Source organism: Acinonyx jubatus, chromosome A1, assembly GCF_027475565.1.
Source record: "Acinonyx jubatus isolate Ajub_Pintada_27869175 chromosome A1, VMU_Ajub_asm_v1.0, whole genome shotgun sequence".
NCBI classification, from domain to species: Eukaryota; Metazoa; Chordata; class Mammalia; order Carnivora; family Felidae; genus Acinonyx; species Acinonyx jubatus.
Window position 1 is genome coordinate 50,623,019 of NC_069380.1, and position 20,989 is coordinate 50,644,007.

General features: G+C 36.7%; 1 protein-coding gene across 11 annotated transcripts in view; it reads right to left on the reverse strand.

Moving 5' to 3' along the window:
• MYCBP2 (MYC binding protein 2) overlaps positions 1–20,989 on the reverse strand; it is a 281,767-nt gene that overhangs the window by 222,629 nt on the left and 38,149 nt on the right. For all 11 annotated transcript variants that reach the window (XM_053216756.1, XM_053216750.1, XM_027065047.2 and 8 more), the window contains exons 3-5: positions 18,703–18,918; positions 10,303–10,456; positions 6,035–6,231 (exon numbers count right to left, since the gene is read on the reverse strand). In XM_053216756.1, coding sequence (XP_053072731.1) covers positions 6,035–6,231; positions 10,303–10,456; positions 18,703–18,918 — 567 coding nt within the window. The remainder of the gene's footprint in view (positions 1–6,034; positions 6,232–10,302; positions 10,457–18,702; positions 18,919–20,989) is intronic.

Below are 20,989 nucleotides of genomic sequence, written 5' to 3' on the forward strand. Positions count from 1 at the left end.
TCCCACCCACTTCCCTCCATCAACCCTCAGTTTGTTCTCTACAGTTAAGAGTTTATTTTATGGTTTGCCTCCCTCTCTCTCTTTTTTCTTTCCTATGTTCATCTTTCCCTATGTTCATCTGTTTTGTTTCTGAAAATTCCACAGGTGAGTGAAATCATATGGTATTTGTCTTTCTGACTTTTTTCACTTAGCATAATACACTCTAGCTCCATCCATGTCATTGCAAATAGCAAGATTTCATTCTTTTTCTTTTTTTAAGTTTTTATTTATTTATTTTGTGAGAGACAGAGACAGCATGAGCTGGGGAGGGGCAGAAAGAGAGGGAGAAATAATGCCAAGCAGGCTTCACACCATCAGCACAGAGCCCAGTGTAGGGCTCAAACTCAAGAAACTATGAGATCATGACTTGAGTCGAAAACTGAAAGTCGGCGCTCAACTGATTGAGCCACCCAGGTGCCCCAATATTTTATTCTTCTTGATGGCTAAGTAATATTCCATTGTACATATATACCATATCTTCTTTATCCATTCATCAATTGATGGACATTTGGGCTCTTTCCATAATTAGGTTATTGTAGATAATACTACTATAAACATTGGGGTGCATGTGCCCCTCTGAATCAGTATTTTTGTATCCTTTGGATAAATACCCAGCAGTGCATTTGCTAGATTGCAGGGTAGTTCTATTTTTAACTTTTTGAGGAACCTCCATACTGTCTTCCATAGTGGCTGCACTAGTTTGCATCCCTACCAACAGTTCAAGAGGGTTCCCCTTTCTCCACATCCTCACCAAAACCTGTCGTTTCCTCTGTGGTTAATTTTAGCCATTCTGACAGGTGTCAGGTGGTAACTCACTGTAGTTTTGATTTGTATTTCCCTAACGATGAATGATATTCAGCATCTTTTCATGTCTCTGTTAGCCAATTGTATGTCTTCTTTGGAAAAATGTCTATTCATGTTTTTTGCCCATTTCTGAACTGGATTATGTGTTTTTTGGGTGCAAATTCATTCTATGAAGCCAGCATTGCCTTGATTCCAAAGCCATACAAAGACCCCACTAAAAAGGAGAATTACAAGCCAATATCCCTGATGAACATGGATACAAAAATTCTCAACAAGATACTAGCAAATCAAATCCAACAAGCTAAAAGTTTAAGTTTGACAAAGTACAGCATCCATTCCTGATAAAAACAAAGTAGGGATAGAGGGAACATACCTCAACATCATAAAGGCCATATATGAAAGAGCCACAGCTAATATCACCCTCAAAGGGGGAAAACTGAAAGCTTTTCCTCTAAGGTCAGGAATAAGACAGGGATGCCCACTCTCACCATTGTTATATAACATTGTACTAGAAGTCCTAGCTTTAGCAATCAGACAACAAAAAGAAACAAAAGTCATCCAAATCAGCAAGGAAGAAGTCAAACTTTCACTATTCGCAGATGACATGATACTCTATGTAGAAAATCTGGAAGACTCCACCAAAAAATTGCTAGACAGATATATGAATTCAGCAAAGTCACAGAATACAAAATCAATGTACAGAAACCTGTTGCATTTCTATATACCAATAATGAAGCAGCAGAAAGAAAAATCAAGGAAATCGATCTCATTTATAATTGCACCAAAAACCATAAGATACCTAGGAATAACCTAACCAAAGAGGTAAAAGATCTGTATTCTGAAAACTACAAAACACTTATGAAAGAAACTGAAGATGACACATAGAAATGGAAAAACATTCCATGCTTATGGATTAGAACAGCAAATACTGTTAAAATGTCTATATTACCCAAGGCAATCTACACATTTACTGTAATCCCTATTAAAATACTACCAGCATTCTTCATGGAGCTTGAACACGGAATCCTAAAATTTATATGGAACCACAAAAGTCTCCAAATAGCCAAAGCAATCTTGAAAAAGGAAAGTAAAGCTGGAGGCATCACAATTCTGGACTTCAAGCTATATTACAAAGCTGTAGTCATCAAGACAGTATGGTATAGCACAAAAACAGACACAGAACAGAATAGAAAACCCAGAAATGGACCCACAGCTATATGGTCAAGTAATAGTCAACAAAGCAGGAAAGAATATCCAATGGAATAAAGACAATCTCTTCAACAAGTGGTGTTGGGAAAACTGGACAGCAACATGCAGAAGAATGAAACTGGACCACTTCTTACACCATACATAAAAATAAATTAAAAATGGATGAAAGTCCTAAATGTGAGACAGAAAGCCATCAAACTCCTAGAGAAAAACACAGACAGCAATCTCTTTGACCTCAACCATAGCAACTTCCTACTAGACACATCTCCATCGAGGGAAACAAAAGCAAACATGAACTATTGGGACTTCATCAAGATAAAAAGCTTCTGCACAGCAAAGGAAACAATCAACAAAACTAAAAGGCAACCTCCAGAATGGGAGAAGATATCTGCAAATGACATATTGGATAAGGGGTTAATATCTAAAATCTATAAAGAACTTACCAAACTCAACATCCAAAAACCAAATAATCTGGTTGTACACTTATTTTTAAGAGTAAACTACTAAAAATCTGGTAGGAAGCTCGGTGTGAATGGACAGGGTATTGGAGGACCCCTCAAATATCTGCATCTGTGGGTCTTTTCTCATTCCTTCTCCAAAGAAGAATCTGCCAGTCTTTTTCCTAGAAGCTGTAAGTCGCCTCATGGCCAGTGTTCTGGAAACTCAGTGAGGATAAGGAAATTTCATCATTAATACAAACACTTTCACTTAATCTCCATTTTCAGCCTAGTTCCTAATTCCACTTGCAACTGTGTCTGCTTTCCCCTGGCTTCTCCGACTCAATTTCTTTAGACAGTAAACGTATCTCTTTGGTGTATGACAGAAGGACAGTTGCTTGGCTGGGAAGGGCAAAGCAAGGGCCCTGGGGTTCTCTACCTTTCATAATACAGATTTCCAATCACTTTTTAGCTCTTGCCCTGACCACCACTTTCCAAGTACCTATTACATCCAACTCCAAATCTTATCTGGAGTTTTAAGTGAAAATCAACTTACTTTCTATGGGCATTTGCCTCTTAAGGAACTTAAATTCAAGCTTTCTCCAACTTCTCTCTACCAAAAATGTGTCCCATTCTTAAAAGTGTATATTAAGAAAAATTCCTTTATTATAACCTAAGTTGAAACTAGGGAAGGAGCAAAAACTTAACATGTTTCTTCAACATAACTCTATTTCTTTCATGCTTTCTAAAAGGGTACTAAAGTTTTAAGATAACCCAGTGCTATAATAAAAAGTCTCAGATGCACTGTTTTTTTTTCTCTGTTTGATTTTCTCTCACCAACACTGTGGCAGGGCCTAGGGAATTTATTCTGATAAACTAGACTTCCTTAATCTGAGGATTCCATGTCATTTACCAATTTTGGAAAATTTTGCCCATTATTTCAACTACTGCCTCTCCATAATGCATTATTGCCCTTGTGGAACTCAAATTGTATTGATACATTATGTTTTGTCATTCTCTATTCATGTTTCCTATTGTGTCTTCCATATTTTCTCTGTCTCTCTGTGTTGCATTCTGAATAATTTTTTTCCCTTTTTATACCCAATGGTTAACTCAGCCTTTAAATTTCAGATTGCAGTTATTTGGTTTTTTTATTTCCGGGAGTTGAATTTGGTTCATTTTCTGATATGATTACTTTTTACATTTACATTCTTATTCCTTAATTGTACTTGTGATACCTTCTTTTATTAATTTAAACATTATACATACACACACATGCTTTATGGTCTATATCAAATAATTTCAATATATATAGACTAGGCAGGACTGATTCTGCCATATTTGTTTCTACTAACTCTCAATAACGGTGCCTTTTTTTTCTATGTTGTTTTTGTTTGTAAGCTCAGATGTGCCTTTAAAGCCTGGAGTTCATTCCTCCAAAAAAAGATTTTTTTTTTTTAATTTTTTTTTTCAACGTTTATTTATTTTTGGGACAGAGAGAGACAGAGCATGAACGGGGGAAGGGCAGAGAGAGAGGGAGACACAGAATCGGAAACAGGCTCCAGGCTCTGAGCCATCAGCCCAGAGCCTGACGCGGGGCTCGAACTCCCGGACCGCGAGATCGTGACCTGGCTGAAGTCGGACGCTCAACCGACTGCGCCACCCAGGCGCCCCCAAAAAAAGATTTTAAGTCTCCTTCAATATGGTAGTTCATGGTACTATCATCCCTACCCTACTTTAAAATCTCAGCTTAATATCTTTGGAAAAAGACAGCTAATATGCATTTGAATCCCAAAACAATTTGAGATGTTAGAGTTACACATTCTCCGGGAAGAGTTTTCTCCCTCCACCCATAGCCTGGCCAAGAGAATTTTGTGAACTGAAGTTAGTAGGTGGAATGAGGCCAAGTCATGAAGAACACCGTATAAGATAGGGGTGCCTGGGTGGCTCAGTGGGTGAAACGTCCAACTCTGGCTCAGGTCATGATCTCATGGCTTGTGGGTTCAATCCCCGCATCAGGCTCTGGGCTGACAGCTCAGAGCCTGCAGCCTGCTTCAGATTCCGTATTTCCCTCTCTCTGCCCTACCCGGCTTGTTCTGTCTTCCTCCCTCCCTCTCCCTCTCTCTCTCTCAAAAATAAATAAACTTAAAAAAAGATAATGTTAAGATAATAGGCTTTAACATGGTGTTTGGGCTGGTGATGGGAATGTAGTGACAGGGCAGGTCCAGGGAACCTCAGCTACTGATTCAGGGGATCTAGTAATTGTGCACAGCCTAGTGCTTAAGCATATTGCAATCAGACAGATAAACATGCAAGTCCTATCTCTGTTAGCTGAAAGCTCTCTATACTAGAACTATACTAAACTTCTTTCAGACTTCAGTATTCTACTCTTAATCTTAACCTCCATGCATTAGCATGTGGATACCAAGAAAATTTCTCCCTCCACATCCCCAGCGGTAACACTTCCTCCCTTTGGAGTGGCTACTTTCAACTCATCATTTAGATCTCACCTCATATCCTCTGAAAGGAGTCTACACAAGAAAAAAATCACACAGTGTCTAATAAGCTCATGTTTTTATGGTCACTATATTTTTTAAAATTTGGTATATGATATGTAAATGTGTTATTTCATTAAAATTAAGCATTATTTGTGTATTTTAAGCATGTGTTTAAATTAAAATTTTGCCAAACCTCAAAGTACCACTGCAGAACACAGTTCTGAAAAACACTGCATTATAGGAAATTCAAAATATTAAGGATCATAAAAAGGGAAAAGAAGATTTCAGGCAGGGCAGAAAGAGGAAAATCTAGAATAGAATCTAGAATAGAAATCTAGAATAAGGGGATCGCTCATGTTTGACAAGGAGAGTTCAACATTGCTGAATTAAGTTCAAGAAAATGACCCATATACCCTTTTTGCTATCTTGGTCTGCTAATAACAGGATTGAAGCAGTCCTTCCATCTGTTCTGGATGTTGCCCAAGGGGCCAGTGAAGAGCACATAACAGAGACCTAAAACTGTAACTTCTTACTCAATTTTCTAGAACAATCCAAAGGAATTAAATCAAGTTTGCCCATAAGGAGAATTCTATTTCCCACTACTAACAACAATAAAGAGTTTCTTCCACAATCAGACATTAAAAGCTTAAAATGTTATATGCAAAGCTGAAGAAGCTCAGAAACAAATCAATCCATAAGAAACCACATTTGATTCTCGAACAGTGCAGGGATTGGGACACTGAGCATACTTGAAAATTCCATACTTAAAAACTAGGGAAAGATGGGAGGTGGGGGAGGGCAGAGAACAGGGAATGCAAAAGAAGAGGTGGCTGGAGTGTTGATACAAAGCCCAGCTTAAAAGTTAAACAGTTTTTTGCCAAATTTCATTTTATTACCTTTATATACTGTGGATTATTCACACATCAACCTTGGATAGATCAAATCACTATAATGAGTGAGCAAAACCGGAGGATTCCTACTGACAGAAATTAAGGTGAAATTCCAACCTGGCATCTTGTACCTTCTAAGCAGCTATAAATGAAATACCTGTATAGTTTGGCAAGCATGGCTGCCATTGTTGGTGAGGATAGCAGAGATGGCCTGAAGTGTCCTTCCTGTTTCTCCCCAAGAAGCCACCAGACTAAAGAGGCAAGCACAGGAAAGTGCTGTCAGAGACTGTCCTGTGCTGTCATTCATTCCAGTACTTCGAACAGTGATTTCCAAAAGGAGCTGGAAGAGAGCCTCTGTGAATAAAATAGAACTCAGTTATATTCATTCAACATACAGAACATTAAATGTGTATTTATTTATAACTTGCCTCATTATAAAAAAAATATTTAAGGCAGCTAGAACACTTACTTTGTATTAGTTCCTTTTTAGTTACCCTTTCCCCCACCAAAGTTAGAATATTTATATACAAAGGACCTCAGAGAACACTTAGTTCAACTCTTCACTTTTGTAAATAAATGGATCTATCCCAGGTTGTTTAAAAGAAATTTATCTTGAGGCATTCACACATTCAAGAAATATCCTCTCAAGTAATAGACTACTCACTGTACTTATTTAACCTTTCACACTGGGAAGAATTGGAGCTTCTTAAAATGTTAAGTGTCCAGAAAATTTGTTTGTGTAAAACAACAGAATACATAAAAAATACATGCTATAATTTTTTTAATATAAAATTGTTTTACTGCTAACATAACAGCAGTTCACATTTATAAACAAGTATGTAATTCATTTTATACCCTAGAAAAACCTCCAAGTCAATAGGACAGATATCCTCCTCCTTCAATGGACAATGAAATTGAGACAGGGAGGTAAAGAGATTTTTCCAAAATGATAAAGCCATTTAGTGGCAGAGATGGTAAAGTAACACCTGAACATTTGATGGCCACCAGAAGTTTCCATGCAAAATTCCCTGAACAACTGTGTCCAAGAACTGAACCAACAGACCTCTAGGCATTTCTTCTGCAGAAGGGAAGGGATTTTGAAAATCCTTAAAGAGTGAACACTCAAGACAGAGAAAGAAACAGAATCAGAAAAAGAAAAATTGAGGAAGATGAAGAAAGGGAAAGGGAAAAGAGAGAGCAAAAGAAAAAGAAAAGAGAATTCGTGTACTGCAACTCACCAAAAACTAAAAGCCATCTGTGGTTTATTCGTTAACTCACAGAGAGCTAGCCTTCCTCTGTCCATTCCTCATCTCCCATGTATCTCATCCCTAGTAAGCCCTGTCACTTTCGCTTCTGAATTCCTCCACTTGCTCTGTCTCATGACCATCTTCCCAAACTATGCTCTTTATCAGCACCTGTTAATCAGACTACTAAAAAGTGTTCAAAAATTAGCTCCCACCTTCACTTTTGTTCTTTTATATCCAAAGAGAATTTTTAAACCAAAAATCTGGTTTTCCATTTAAAATCCATTTGCTCCTTTGTTAATTCGTCCCTACTCCTCTTCCTTCTTTCCATTCTCCCTACTTTTCTTCATGTGCCTGTACATCCTTCAGTCTTCCCTTTCTTTCATTTAGCCTTCCCTTCGTGCTTCCTTCCAACTATCCTTTCCCCTCATCCTTTCATCTACCCTTTCTCCATCTGTCCATCCTTCCTTCCATCATTATCCTTCTGCCCCTTCATCTTTTAATTACTCAGCAAATATTCACTGAATTCTTCCTGTGCATGAGAAACGATTCTAGGTTGTGGTAGTACTTTGGCAAACAAGACTAAGAATCTATGCCATCAAAAAAAGTTAGATTCAAGTGGAAGAAAACAGAAGTGCTATAAAATTAAGAACATTTTTTTAAGCATGAGGAGATAGTGAGTGACTTTCCATTTCTCCTACAACAATAGCCAGGTTCCCTTAACATGATGTATGAAGCTCCACATGATCTAGTCTCTGCCTCCCTCCTCACCTATGGCAAAGCCCTCCCTCCTTTCACTCTCCACATCCTAGCCAATCTTTGTTCAGTCATTCTCCTTTCTGTGTCAGAGACTTATAGCATGCTGTCCTTTTTGCCTAGAAACTCAGTTAACTCCTTCCTACTCATCCTTCAAATCTCCAATGTCACATCTTCAAGGAGGCCTGTTATAGACTCCTAGAACTTCCTCTCCTTTCCCCCATACTATTTACCCATACCTGCAAATCACACAAGTGTCCAACTGTCTGATGCTAAGTCCCATAATAACAGCAACAGTGTCTGTACTGATCACCCCTGAACTATATGCTCATAGTACAGCACACAGGAGATACTATTACATTTAAGTGAATACTTAAGAACATACATTCCAACCTTAAATTGAGCAGAAAGATAGATATAACAATGATTTTTTTAAACTAGACAATTTCTAAATCAAAATCCATTTGCTAAGAGAAGAAGCTTGGTGTATCATAATCATCAAGCTATCCCAACAGTGAGAGTGATATATACATATATGTATATATTTTCCTGGATAAAATGAAAAACAAAGCATACTAATGTGATTATGCTATTAGATCAAAGGAAAAAACAGACAGATTTCAATAGAAATTTAATTTTAAAGAGCCAAATTACATCTTTGAGCTAATTAAGCCATTTCAAATAAGAAATATAAAGTGATGTTAAATCCCTCAATATAAAAATAAGTCAAAACAGGGAAGAGATAGGAAGCAAACACTGAAAGGATAAAAGAGAAACCAAAGAATTATAGCAGCATTTGAAACTGTTAACAAGAAAATAAAAACAGACAAATTAATCAGGTGAAAGTTTTAACAGAAGATGATTAAGCTGAAGCACACATTATAATTTCAAAAACAGTATTAAGAACAAGATCTATTTTGAAAAGCATAAAGGAAAGGGAGTATTTATACATAGACTAGATACTAAACAAGGTATATGACAACTAATAAAAGATAACTGAATGGCAGAGGATCTAGGAAAAAGAAATGACTAGCATGCTGTTCAAAGTAATAAATAGGATGTGCAGGTTTTAGTGGATATTTTAAATATTTCAATTATTTGTTAATTGACAAACTAGAGCTAAGAACAGCAAAATATCCTTAAATATAATCAGTTAAATAAATAAAAAGCTTTGGTAAGATGCTGTGATGCCAAGTAATGCATCACAATAGTAATACGATCACTTGTGTTACCATAACAGTAATCAACAAGGTGCCTGCTTCTTACCATATGACAGCTTTTATTTAGTAGTAGTGTTTAATAACATGGGGTGGGGGAGGGTATTGTGTTTTTTAAATCCTCAGCTTGTTTTCATGGCAAGCACTCTCCTCCCTGACCAAACCAAAAAAAAAAAAAAAAAAAAATCCAACACAAAAACTAATCACCATGTGACACCACCACCCCCCACAGCCAAACAAACAAACAACCACCAAAACAAAACCTGTATGATCTGTAATTAGGTTCTCACATGTGGGTCTAATAAACACCAAATAGCCAAGCAGAAAAAAAAAATCAAACTCTAGTCCAGACCAGCAGTGCGGTCCTCAGATGAGCAGTACTGGCAACATCACCCAGAAATTTACTCTAAATGCAAATTCTTGGGCCCCAAGCCAAATCTACTGAATCAGAAACTCTGCGGGTAGGGCCCATATGAATCTGATATGAATCTCAATGCTTGAGATTTAGAAAAATCTAGACTTTCAAGGCCCATGGTTAGCATCAGAAAAAATCAATTAGCCAATTTCAAACTTATGCCTCCATCTCTATTTCTATTCCTCAAGAGCTCCTAACTTCTTTATGTGTTCAACCTGCATCAATAGCAAGAAAGGCATGTGTTCATAAAATTCAAATACACTTTACAAAAAGCAAACATATTTACTTAATGGAAGTTGCTACTAATTCAAAAGCATTATCTATAACAAAAATTAATTTTTATTTATAATGAATACAAAAGAAATGCCCTGTTTGGAAAGTAATTGTGCTGTTTGGGGTTGGTAGCATTTGTTCACTTTCTTCCCACTTTTTTAACTATCCAGAATAATATATAAAGTTAGAGAAAGTCAATGTTAGCTATTTCGGCCAAAGGTTTAACAAGAATGATTTAAGTTAGTAGTGACTTATAAGGCTTGGATTATTTCTGGGTTCCAAGGATTTATGTTTTGCTTTTTTCCCCATCATGACAATAATCAAGAAATGTCTATGTGTGAACTAAAACTCTTAAACTGGAACTCCAGTAGAACATAGCAAAATACTTTAAAATTTATACCCTTGCTGTTTCAATACATAAAAAAAAAAAACAAAAAAACTGCATTACAGGCTGCTGTACATGCTTCGTAAGAGAAGCTATTTACATTCAAAGACTTCATTCAATGCCCAGGGCTCTCACCTAGGACCTCTGGGGGCTCTGACTGGAGGCCTTCCGGCTGCTGACCCTGAAGCACGTTAAGCAGGGCCTGTAGACTCCTCAGACACAGGGATGGATGAGAAAATCTCGTCTCCTTGATCAATTCAAAAACTTCACAAAGTCCAACCTCAATGATCTGTTTAAGATGAAAAAAAAAAATACATATATATATATATATATATATATATATATATATATATATATTATAACAGGTAAACTAGTAACACTTTCCAGGCAGTTTCACCAGTACAGCTTATTGCCACAGCAAATGATTAATGCTGCAATATTTACTAGGCTAAAACAAACAAAAACACATAAAAAAGCAAAACACAATCACCCATGGCATTTAATTCCAAGGTACAGAAAACCATCTAGTTACATGAAAGGGTTAAAAAATTATGGCACTATTTTATTTTAGAGAGAGAGAGGACATAAACGGGGGAGAGGGACAGAGGGAGAGAGACAGAATCATAAGCAGGTTCCACACTCATCTCGCAACCCTGGGATGATGACCTGGGCCGGAATCAAGAGTCAGAAGCTCAACCGACTGAGCCACCTAGGCGCCCTACAGTGGCAGTATTTTAAAAGTATTTATAGCACAAGGAAGCCATAATAAAATATAATAAAAATTTTAACAATGAAGTAGATACTAGGTTACATTCACTCAGAAAAAATAAACTCTATTAATTTAAAAGTTCATTTGGCTGTACTCAAGTACAAATCAGCATTCTTTTGTTAAAAGTCATGTTACTTGTTACTTATGAGCAGGAAAAAAGTCAATATAACTCATACAATGCAGAGATTTAAAAAGGAGCGTTTCGTCTTAGCCATTCCTATAATGGTACAATCACAATATTACTGTTTACTGATGTGTCCCCTCTTCTTATAGGGTTTAATCACCAAAAAACCTACCTATCAAAAAGATCACTGCTATTTTTACCTTCATTATCTTATCATTCCTGATCAGAACCAAATCTGACTCAGTCCATATCTAGCAAAAGATACATCTGTGACTAAAGATTGACAGAGAAGTGTGATGAGCATAAATGTTTCTTAAACCCTTATTTTGTGCAACTCACTATAGGAGATATGAAGATACACATCACAACAGCCCCTGTCCTCTAAGAATTTATTCTCTAACAGGGTAAATGAGCCTTGTACATGACTCTTATCCAGTTGAGACCTCTGTTATACCATTTATTATAGTATAGCTGACCATTTTTGTTTCCTTTTTCCTGTGGTCTCCTTATAGACAAGGAGCATGCCTGAGCTGGCTTAATATGTCCTGTGGCTAACCCAGTGCCTAGCACATGATAGGCATATAATAAATATTTAATTACTCTCCGTTGTGTGCTAAAAACCACTGCAAATCAGAGATAGATTTTCCAGACAATGGTCAAATCAGTTGCAGGCAAGTCACTTGCAGTTCTGATTATCATTTGCAAGGTTTCTGAAGAATACAGACATGACTGAGAAGTTAAACTAGTAGGACTGTCTTTAGAGAAGTTATCTAAAATACTAGCGGACTTAATTATAGCCAAGATTACAGAGGTGGCCTGTATAGAGTTTCAATTGATTAAATGCACTAAGCAGTGAAAATTTTCCAGTTGATATAGTTTCTTTTCCTGAAACACACTAGAAAGTAAAAACATGCTGTTCAAGATTTCTATCTGCTTATGCACTTACAGGAAATGAATCCGAACTCAAAGATCTCCTAAGCACAAAATATAGGGCTCTGTTCTCAGGCCAATGGGAAACTACTCTACCCTTTCAGTCTTCAAAAATGCTTATTCTACTGCTACCAATCATGACTTTTCTAAGTTCAAAGGAGACTCTTCACAGATAACATTTTTAGCTACGGTTTATTTATATAAGATTCCTATGGTAACAGAGAAAGTACTGAACCTTACCAAAAAAGAGTGAGGCTACTTACTGAACAAGTTCCTGAGCTGTCTCTCTGGTAAGTTCAGGGCATAATAACAAATATATTAAAATAGGCAACTCAGATACACTGCTTAGGAACAGAGCACTAGCTGGTTTTGGTAAACCCATAAAATGTTAGCCAAATGATCAGGAAAGAGAAATTACCCACCTATCTAGGTTAACCACTATAGATTCTCATCTGCACCTTACTTCATAAAAAATTTTTTTAATAAGGGGCAAAATTAATTTGTTTCCAGAATATTGATATGTTTTCAAAATACAATAAAATAAAAATCAACTTCAAGTTTTCCAATCATATTTAGCTTTGAATTATTGAGCAGAGGAATAAAAGTTGTCGTGAAATAAGTTTGTTTGTTTGTGTTTGTTTTTGAGGTTTGGCTGAGAACATTTTACCATATGTATGAACTCTGAAATTATACTTTACACACTGAATCCTGTCTTACAGTCACTGAGAACATACTGTACTTTCTCCCCACTCAATATTGGGAAGGAAGAGTATAAGGAAAAAATATAGCACAGCAAATATAGTATGATTTCATTTGTGCAGAAATAATATACTTTTAATGTATATATATATAAATGTTTATAATGGGTATGTTTTGGTTAACAGGAATTTAAGAGGGATTTCTAATTTTTAATTTCTATTTCCTCTTTGTAAAAAATGTTCTGCATTTTTCAAACTATCTACAATATATACTGCCTTTATAATTAGCAATATAAATAAATGTGACTTTTAAACAGAGTAGTTGATTATAGTAATTAAATACACTAAGCTTCGGTACTTTCAATGAAAAACCATAACTACCCAACACACAGTCTTCCACTTCTCTTCAGAAAATAACCTTTTATATTCACTAAATAAATTTACTGAATTTTCCCTTTACAGCTACTTTCAAATAATTAAATCCTGAAGGCTCTCTATTACACTTAAAGGAACACAAAACCCAAATAACTATCTGATACAGCCAGTGCAATGTCACTGCTGGGAAAAGTGAGATAAAAACATGCTTGGCCAAAGAAAAATAACATAATGAGTCTTTCAAGGTTTTATTTTGCTCTCGTCAAATCATATATTCCCAAAAGTGATTTTATTATTTCACTAGCAAGTATGAGCATAAAAGTTTAGTTACATCACATTTAGATTAATAATTTTTTAATAAATTTTACCTTGTTCTATTAAAAAGTCCTAGAGGAAAGGGATGGGAGGGGCAAAACAGGTGAGGAGGATTAAAAAGTACAAACTTCCAGTTATAAATAAGTAAGTCCTGAAGATGAAAAGTACAGCCTAGGAAATATCACCAATAATATTGTAATAAATGTTGTGTGGTGACAGATGGTGACTACATTTATCCTGGTGAACATTTCAAAATATACAGAATTACTGAATTACTATGTCATACACCTGAAACCAGTGCAACATTGTACGTCAACTATACACTAATGAATTTTTAAAAAGTCCTAGAATCTATTCTAATACTTTCAGAATCCATTTGAAAAAATTCAAGAGGAAATCAAAAGTAGGTTTATATATTACCACCGAGGGAAGTACACTGCCTTCCAAAATTTTTTATATAAAGCAAATATTTGGTAGATATGACATTTACAAATAATGAAAAATAAAAACCTAGAAGGGAGCAAAAGGAAGAGCGGAAGAAGAGCAGCAGCAGAGGAGGAGGAGGACAAAAAGAAGAGGAAGAATTCTGCTTCTCAAAAGGTCTGGGTGTGAGATGTCTAAGCAATATCGTCTAACATACAAATTTATCTAGGAATACTACCATCTTCTTCCCTTCTCTTTACACCCAAAAGTGTTCTCACAACTTTTCAAAACTAACAATTTTTTTTTTACATTTATGTATTTTTGAGAGACAGAGAGAGACAGAGCACGAGTGGGGGGGGGGGGGGGCAGAGAGAGAAAGAAACAGAATTTGAAGCAGGCTCCAGGCTCTGAGCTGTCAGCATAGAGCCCAACGTGGGGCTCAAACTCACAAACCGTGAGACCATGACCTGAGCCAAAGTCAGATGCTTAACCGACTGAGCCACCCAGGAGCCACTGAAACTAACAATTTTTAAGTGATGCTCTTGATCCCACCCCCATCCTATCTCTAACAGAATTTTATTTTACCTTCCCCCACATTGTGACAGTCCCCAAGTCTCTATTTTTAGCTGGGACCTTTCTTTGGAACTTCAGCCCTATATAGTATACACAGGACACCTCACAGGTACCTCAAACTCAGTAAAGAGAACTAAACATCATCATCATCCCAACAAAGCACTGCTTCTCCTCCAGTTCCCTCTCTTGCAGTAAATGACATTGCCACCAGAAACTTCAGAAGTATGTTTCGATTCCACTTTCTCTTTCAGCCTTCATAATCAACTAATTACCAATTTGTCAATTCTGCTTCCTTAACATTTCCTGTAACCCAAACACCACCACTAGCAACCTTCAGTAACGCTTCCGGGACAAATGCAATAGCTGCCTAACTGATCCCTCTGCTCTAACCTTACCACCCTCTATGGTTTGTCTTACTAGCACCCAAGTAATTTTACTAAAATACAAGTCTGATCAAACTCTTTTGCTTAAAATCTTCAATATTTCCAAATCACAAGACAAAATCTGAAAGTGGATGCATGACACAGAAGGCCCTTCACAATCTAGCTCCTGCTCTCAGCCTCTTGCCCTATTCAGCTACTCCACTCTAGCTAAAAACAGATCACGTGTACTTTTGTAATGGTGCTGTTCCCTCCGCCTGTAAGTGCATCTACAGTCAGTGCTGCATCTGTACCCACGGTGTTCCACTACACCCAGCATGCCCTAGTAATCCTTAAGTCACTAGACATGTCTGGTATCCCCTACCAGACATAACTTTCTTGAGGGTAGGGACCGTGTCTCATCATTATTTTGTTCCCAGGGCCTAATATACTGCTTGCTATAACTCAAAAAGAATTTAAAAGCAAATAAACTTAAGAAGTAAATAAGTAAGTCTATGTAAGTCTATATGTTTTAACAAAACACATGGCATGATGAGCCTCAAATAAGACTGGGAAGTATGAATCCCAACAATAACTACTAAAAATTATGCAGTTATAGGGACACCCAGGTGGCTCAGTCAGTTAAACATCCAACTCTTGATTTCGGCTCAGGTCATAATCTCACAGTGAGCCCTGTGTTGGACTCCGTGCTCAGTATGGAGCCTGCTTAGGAAAGATTCTCTCTCTCTCCCTCTCTCTCTCTCTCTCTCTCTCTCTCTCTTTCTCTCTCTCTCTCTGCACCTTCCTTGTGCTCTTGCTCTCTCTCTCAAAAAAAAAAAAAAAAAAACCAAAACCAAAAAAACTATGTAGTTATAAAGCATGGAACACTATAGGGAATCTGGAAGTCAGATAGTGAAAGATGGTTTGAGCTGGGTAAAAACTGTGTTTTAGGTAAAAACCTTAATATGAAGCATTTAGGTGGGGGTAAGAAAGTCCCCCTTTTTTTAAAATGTTTACTTATTTTTGAGAGAGAGAGTGTGTGTGTGCAAGTGGTGGAGGGGCAGAGAGAGATGGGAGAGACAGAATCTGAAGCAGGCTCCAGGTTCCAAGCTGTCAGCACAGAGCCCGATTTGGGGCTCAAACCCATGAACCATGAGATCATGACCTGAGCAAAAGTTGGATGCTTAACTGACTGAATCACCCAGGTGTCCCAAGTCGTTTTTAAAATATCAATGACTGGAGTGCCTACATGGCTCAGTCAGTTAGGCGTCCAGCTATTGATTTGGGTTCAGGTCATGATCTCATGGTTTGTGAGTTCAAGCTCTGTGTCTCTGCACTAATCAGTGCAGAGCCTGCTTGGGATTCTCTCTCTCTCTCTCTCTCTCTCTCAAAATAAATAAACTTTACAAAATATCAATGATTGCTGACCTACAAAAAAACAAAAAGCAAAGAAAACCCTGACAAGTAAGATCTACACAATAATCAAATGCAATTTAACTTTTAAAATTCAAATAGAAGGGACGACTGTGTGGCTCAGTCAGTTAAGTGTCTGACTTCAGCGCAGGTCATGACCTCATGGTTTGGGAGTTCGAGACCCGAGTCAGGCTCTGTGCTGACAGCTCAGAGCCTGGAGCCTGCTTCAGATTCTGTGTCTCCCTCTCTCTCTCTGCCCCTCTCCTACTCACTTTCTGTCTCTGTCTCTCTCAAAAATAAATAAACATTAAAAAAAAATTCAAATAGAAAATTAAATTGCATCAAAATGATACTTTAACAACAAATAAAAACTGTCTTAATTATGTGAAAGAGAAGTGGGAGAGGAAAAAAACTCAGTGAAAAGAAGGAAAGCAACAGCCACACATGTAGGCAAGAAGAACAAGAGAGGAACAATTGCAAAGAAAAGGAAGGAACTGATGTAGAATAGTAGCATCTGGAGCAGAAGGGTCAAAAGGAAAAGAAAAATGCTAACGTTTCTCACCTGCCCTTAAATTCTCACCTCCTCAAGTCCTACAGGCCTCATTTCTTCTGTGTCGGTCCTTCATGTCATGCAAATGGCTGCCAAAAACATCACCTAGAAGTTTCATTCCCCACCCACGCCCTAACCCACAGCATTTTGAATGCCTCTGCATAAAGGCATCTCAAAACTTCTTCCTCTCTCATTCGTCACATGGTCTCACTGACTTTCCAGAAGTTTATTTCCTTGGACATAAAGTATTTATTAATAAATTGAGGAGTTCCTCGAAAAGCAACTCAAATTCATTTGCACCTACACAATTTCTTGTTTTCACCTAACCTGATACTTACAACTATACCTATTATTTACTCACACACTTGTATTTGACATTTGTTAACTCACTGCATCTTCACTACAACCCTGTGAGGTATATATTATCTCCATTTCATAGATGACAAAATGGAGGCACAGATAAGTCAAATAACTTCCCCAGCATTACACAGTTATTTTTAAGGGTGAGTATTTGAACGCAGGCAGTTTGACTCCACTGCCCAGGTTCTTAATCACTATACCCTGTTTCCTGATGTGTCAGTACTTGATGGAAAACTCTTTACCTAGAGGAGCTTACAAAGAAAAGATAAGCTTATTTGTTTTAAGAAGAAGAAAGGAGCCAATAGAGAAGTTATACTTAAGGACACTGGAGAGAAAGGGGCTAAAGGAAGAAGAGTCCCAAGAAGAACACTTAAAGATGGTTGACTAAAAGGCTGAGGAAGTTCACAAAACTTCTCTTACTCTATAAAACAGGAAGCAAGCCATCTGCTGAGAATAAGGTGAGAAGAATATGACAGTACTGATTAAGGGCTGTGGTGCACTTAGGAATAGCCACCATGAAATATGGCAAAATATTTGCATGATATTTGCATGATAGCTCCTGTGTGTATGTACAAAAGTTTTTAAGGCATAGCTTTAAGGTATGAGTTTAGTAAAAATATTGGCATGATAGCTCCTGTGTGTATGTATAAAAAAGTTTTTAAGGCACAGCTTTAAGGTATCAGTTTAGTAAAAAGGCAACACACTGAACCATTTATGATAAAGGAAATCATTTCAAAATGTTTACATTTAGAAAAAGGCAATATACATATAAATCATTTATGATAGATACCCCTTTAAAAATATGTCTATATTGTCACTATTCTTTTGTTAGAAATACTAACTATACCTACAATGTAGAAAAAATACCATATATACAATAACATTACAGTCTTGAAATACACTAACACTTAAATAGAAGAGAGTACCTTAAGAATAGTTTGTTCTACTATAGTACATGCTTCTTTAACACCAATTAGCTTACATGTCTCTGGTAAATAAGGGAGTGATATCAGAACAATGTAGAAGTTTTGTTGCTTCATATGTAATTTTTTCCTAGGCAAGGAGAGCCAAAATAGCAAGAGAACAATCATAACCTAAGGAAGAAAAGGCAAAAAGCTCTCAACTCAGCAGCTGCACAGCCAGGAGCCCTCCTAGTTCTATTTGAAGAAAAATAAAAATGCATACCTGTACCCAAGGCTCCCTCCCCAGAAGGAAGCACCCCCAGCTTACTATGGCTCTTGGCTGGTGGTAGTTTGCAGTTCTGCTTATGCCCACCTTAATGGCCCACCTTTGCAGTTCTGCTTATGCCCACTGGCTCAGAGCTCCACTTCTAGCTGCAATGGCTCAGTGCTTACAAGCCTCCATTTCCACTCTACTGCTTTTGTACATTTTTAAAAGCCCCTGATCTTTCTTCCTGGGCTGTCAAGTATTCTCCACTGGGTTACCAATTATTGATTTTGTTAGCACTCCAGTTATAAAGATGCATAGAGTTTTCCTGGTCTGCCCCAAACCTATTTTTACCCATCAGCCCTATTAATTTTGAGTGCACAATTTTATTAAAAAACAAGGTATTTTAGCAATGTAAATATATGTACTATAGCCCAAACACCTGTGGTTATCCATCCAAGTGGAATTTAGTGACTTACCTTTGGAAGCTTGATAGGGGGCTCTTTGGATTCCTCCTCTTCATCACTATCTGATTCTCCACTCTGAACAGAGTTCTTAGATGCAGCTGCCAATGATGTTTCCTTTTTCTGCCATTCCAGAACGCAATGGCGTACATTGCAATAAATATTGAAAGCAGAAGGATTGCTATGTAATTTGATATCTGGTATGATTACCGTATTCTCCAAGTTTTCAGACTGAAATAGAAGATACAATATTTCAATTCTATATTCCTTCGCATCATCACCAATTCTCATTTTATATAAAAGATTAAAGATTAGAAATGCTGGATAACTTGTATAAGTCAAATAAGTGACATAGCAAGACAATCCAAGTCTACTGATTCAACTTATAGTAAGTACCCTTTCTTCTACACTTTACTAAGTAACACAGCAATAACCCAACTGACAAGGGCTGGAGAGTGGCAAAGAGACTAATAGGAATACCTTTTTATTCCATGATAGGAATAAAACCAACAAAGTTTAACTGTTGAGTATCACAGAATATTAATTTTGTGCTCTTCTAAGGAACATCAGATGTATTTGAGTCTCGATGACCTAGTACAAACATTGAATTACATTTTGATAGCTTTAAAAGTACATTTAGGGACTTAAACAGAAATCAGAACTAAAAACCAAACAAACTTTAATTTTAGTCAATTCTTCCAATTTCGTTCTAATTTAAATAGTAGTAATGTTAAGAAATTAGATTTCTGGGGGTGCCTGGGTGGCTTAGTCAGTAAGCGTCCGACTTCCGCTCAGGTCATGATCTCACAGTTCGTGAGTTCGAGCCTCGCATCAGGCTCTGTGCTGACAGCTCAGAGCCTGGAGCCTGCTTCAGATTCTGTGTCTCCCTCTCTCTCTCCTCCTCCCCCACTCACATTCTGTCTCTCTCTCTCAAAAATAAATAAACATTAAAAAAAGAAAAAAAAGAAAAGAAATTAGATTTCTGTAGATTATGGATATATGCTTTCCCGAAGATCTCCTAGCTATCAATCTTGATAAATAATAAAAATCACATGCTTGGTAATTTGTTAGAACTTAGTCAGTTTCTATTCTGACCCAGCATTTTAGTCAGCAAGCCACAATCACACTTTTGAGAACAACATTTACACTATAAATATACAGAACTGGTTTAAGATATTCTATTAATGCAAGTTCCAAAAATTGGAGTATGTCCAGGAAGTATCCAAGATAAATAAGATGACACCCCAAGTACCAAAAACACTTGGTTTCAAAATTCTATCCTTCTTCCATAAATAATTAGGGAAAAAGTGGAATACTCCTTGTTAGAAAAAATATGTACTGAAGTTAATTGATAAATAATGTGTAAGTATGTATCCCAGACACACTAAAAACAAGCAATTATTAGCAATCCAAATCTAAGAACATATGAAAAAGGTAATGCATGATGATCAACCAAAAAACCGGCTGGTAACAACACTGGAAAAGTAATTAGTAATTCCTCATACTAACAAAAATAAGAAGAGAAGAAAACAGACGATATCCTAAATAAACATGGAAAAAGCATCTGACACAAATCAAACACCTATTCATGATAAAAAGTGTATGTAAACTAGGAATAAAAGAAAATTTCTAAAAATGGATAAAGGGTATCTATGAAATACCCACCGCTAACACAGTAAGACTAAATTCCTGTACCCTAAGATGCAAACAAGAAAAAGATATCTATTCTCAGCAATATGATTCAACATTATACTAGATATGCTAGTGTGATAAGCCAAGAAATAGAAATACAAATTATAGTTAGAAAGGAAAATATCTACTAGAAAACAAACGTCTTCATTTCCAGAAGACATGGAGAGATTCTTAAGACATCTGCAAAAAAAGCCACTAGAAACAATGTGTGGATTTAGCAAAGTCACAGGATACCAGATCAATATTTTAAATAAGAAAGAGTTAATGTATCTACACACTAGGAGTGAACAACTGGAATATGTAATTAAAAAAAAATAATAGCATTAAAGTTACAGACTGGGAGAAAGTATCTGCAAAACATATACCTGATAAAAGTCTATCATGCAGAATATATAAAGAATTTTCAAAACTCAACAGTAAAAACCAAACAAATAAGCCATTCAATTTAGAAAACGGGCAAAAGACATGAACAGGCATGTCACCAAAGAAGATTCACAGAAGGCAAACAAGTTCACTATAGTGACCCATTAGGAAAATGCAAATTAAAACAAAATGAGAAAATGTACAAACCTATCAAACTGGCTAGAATAAAAAATAATGACAACATCAA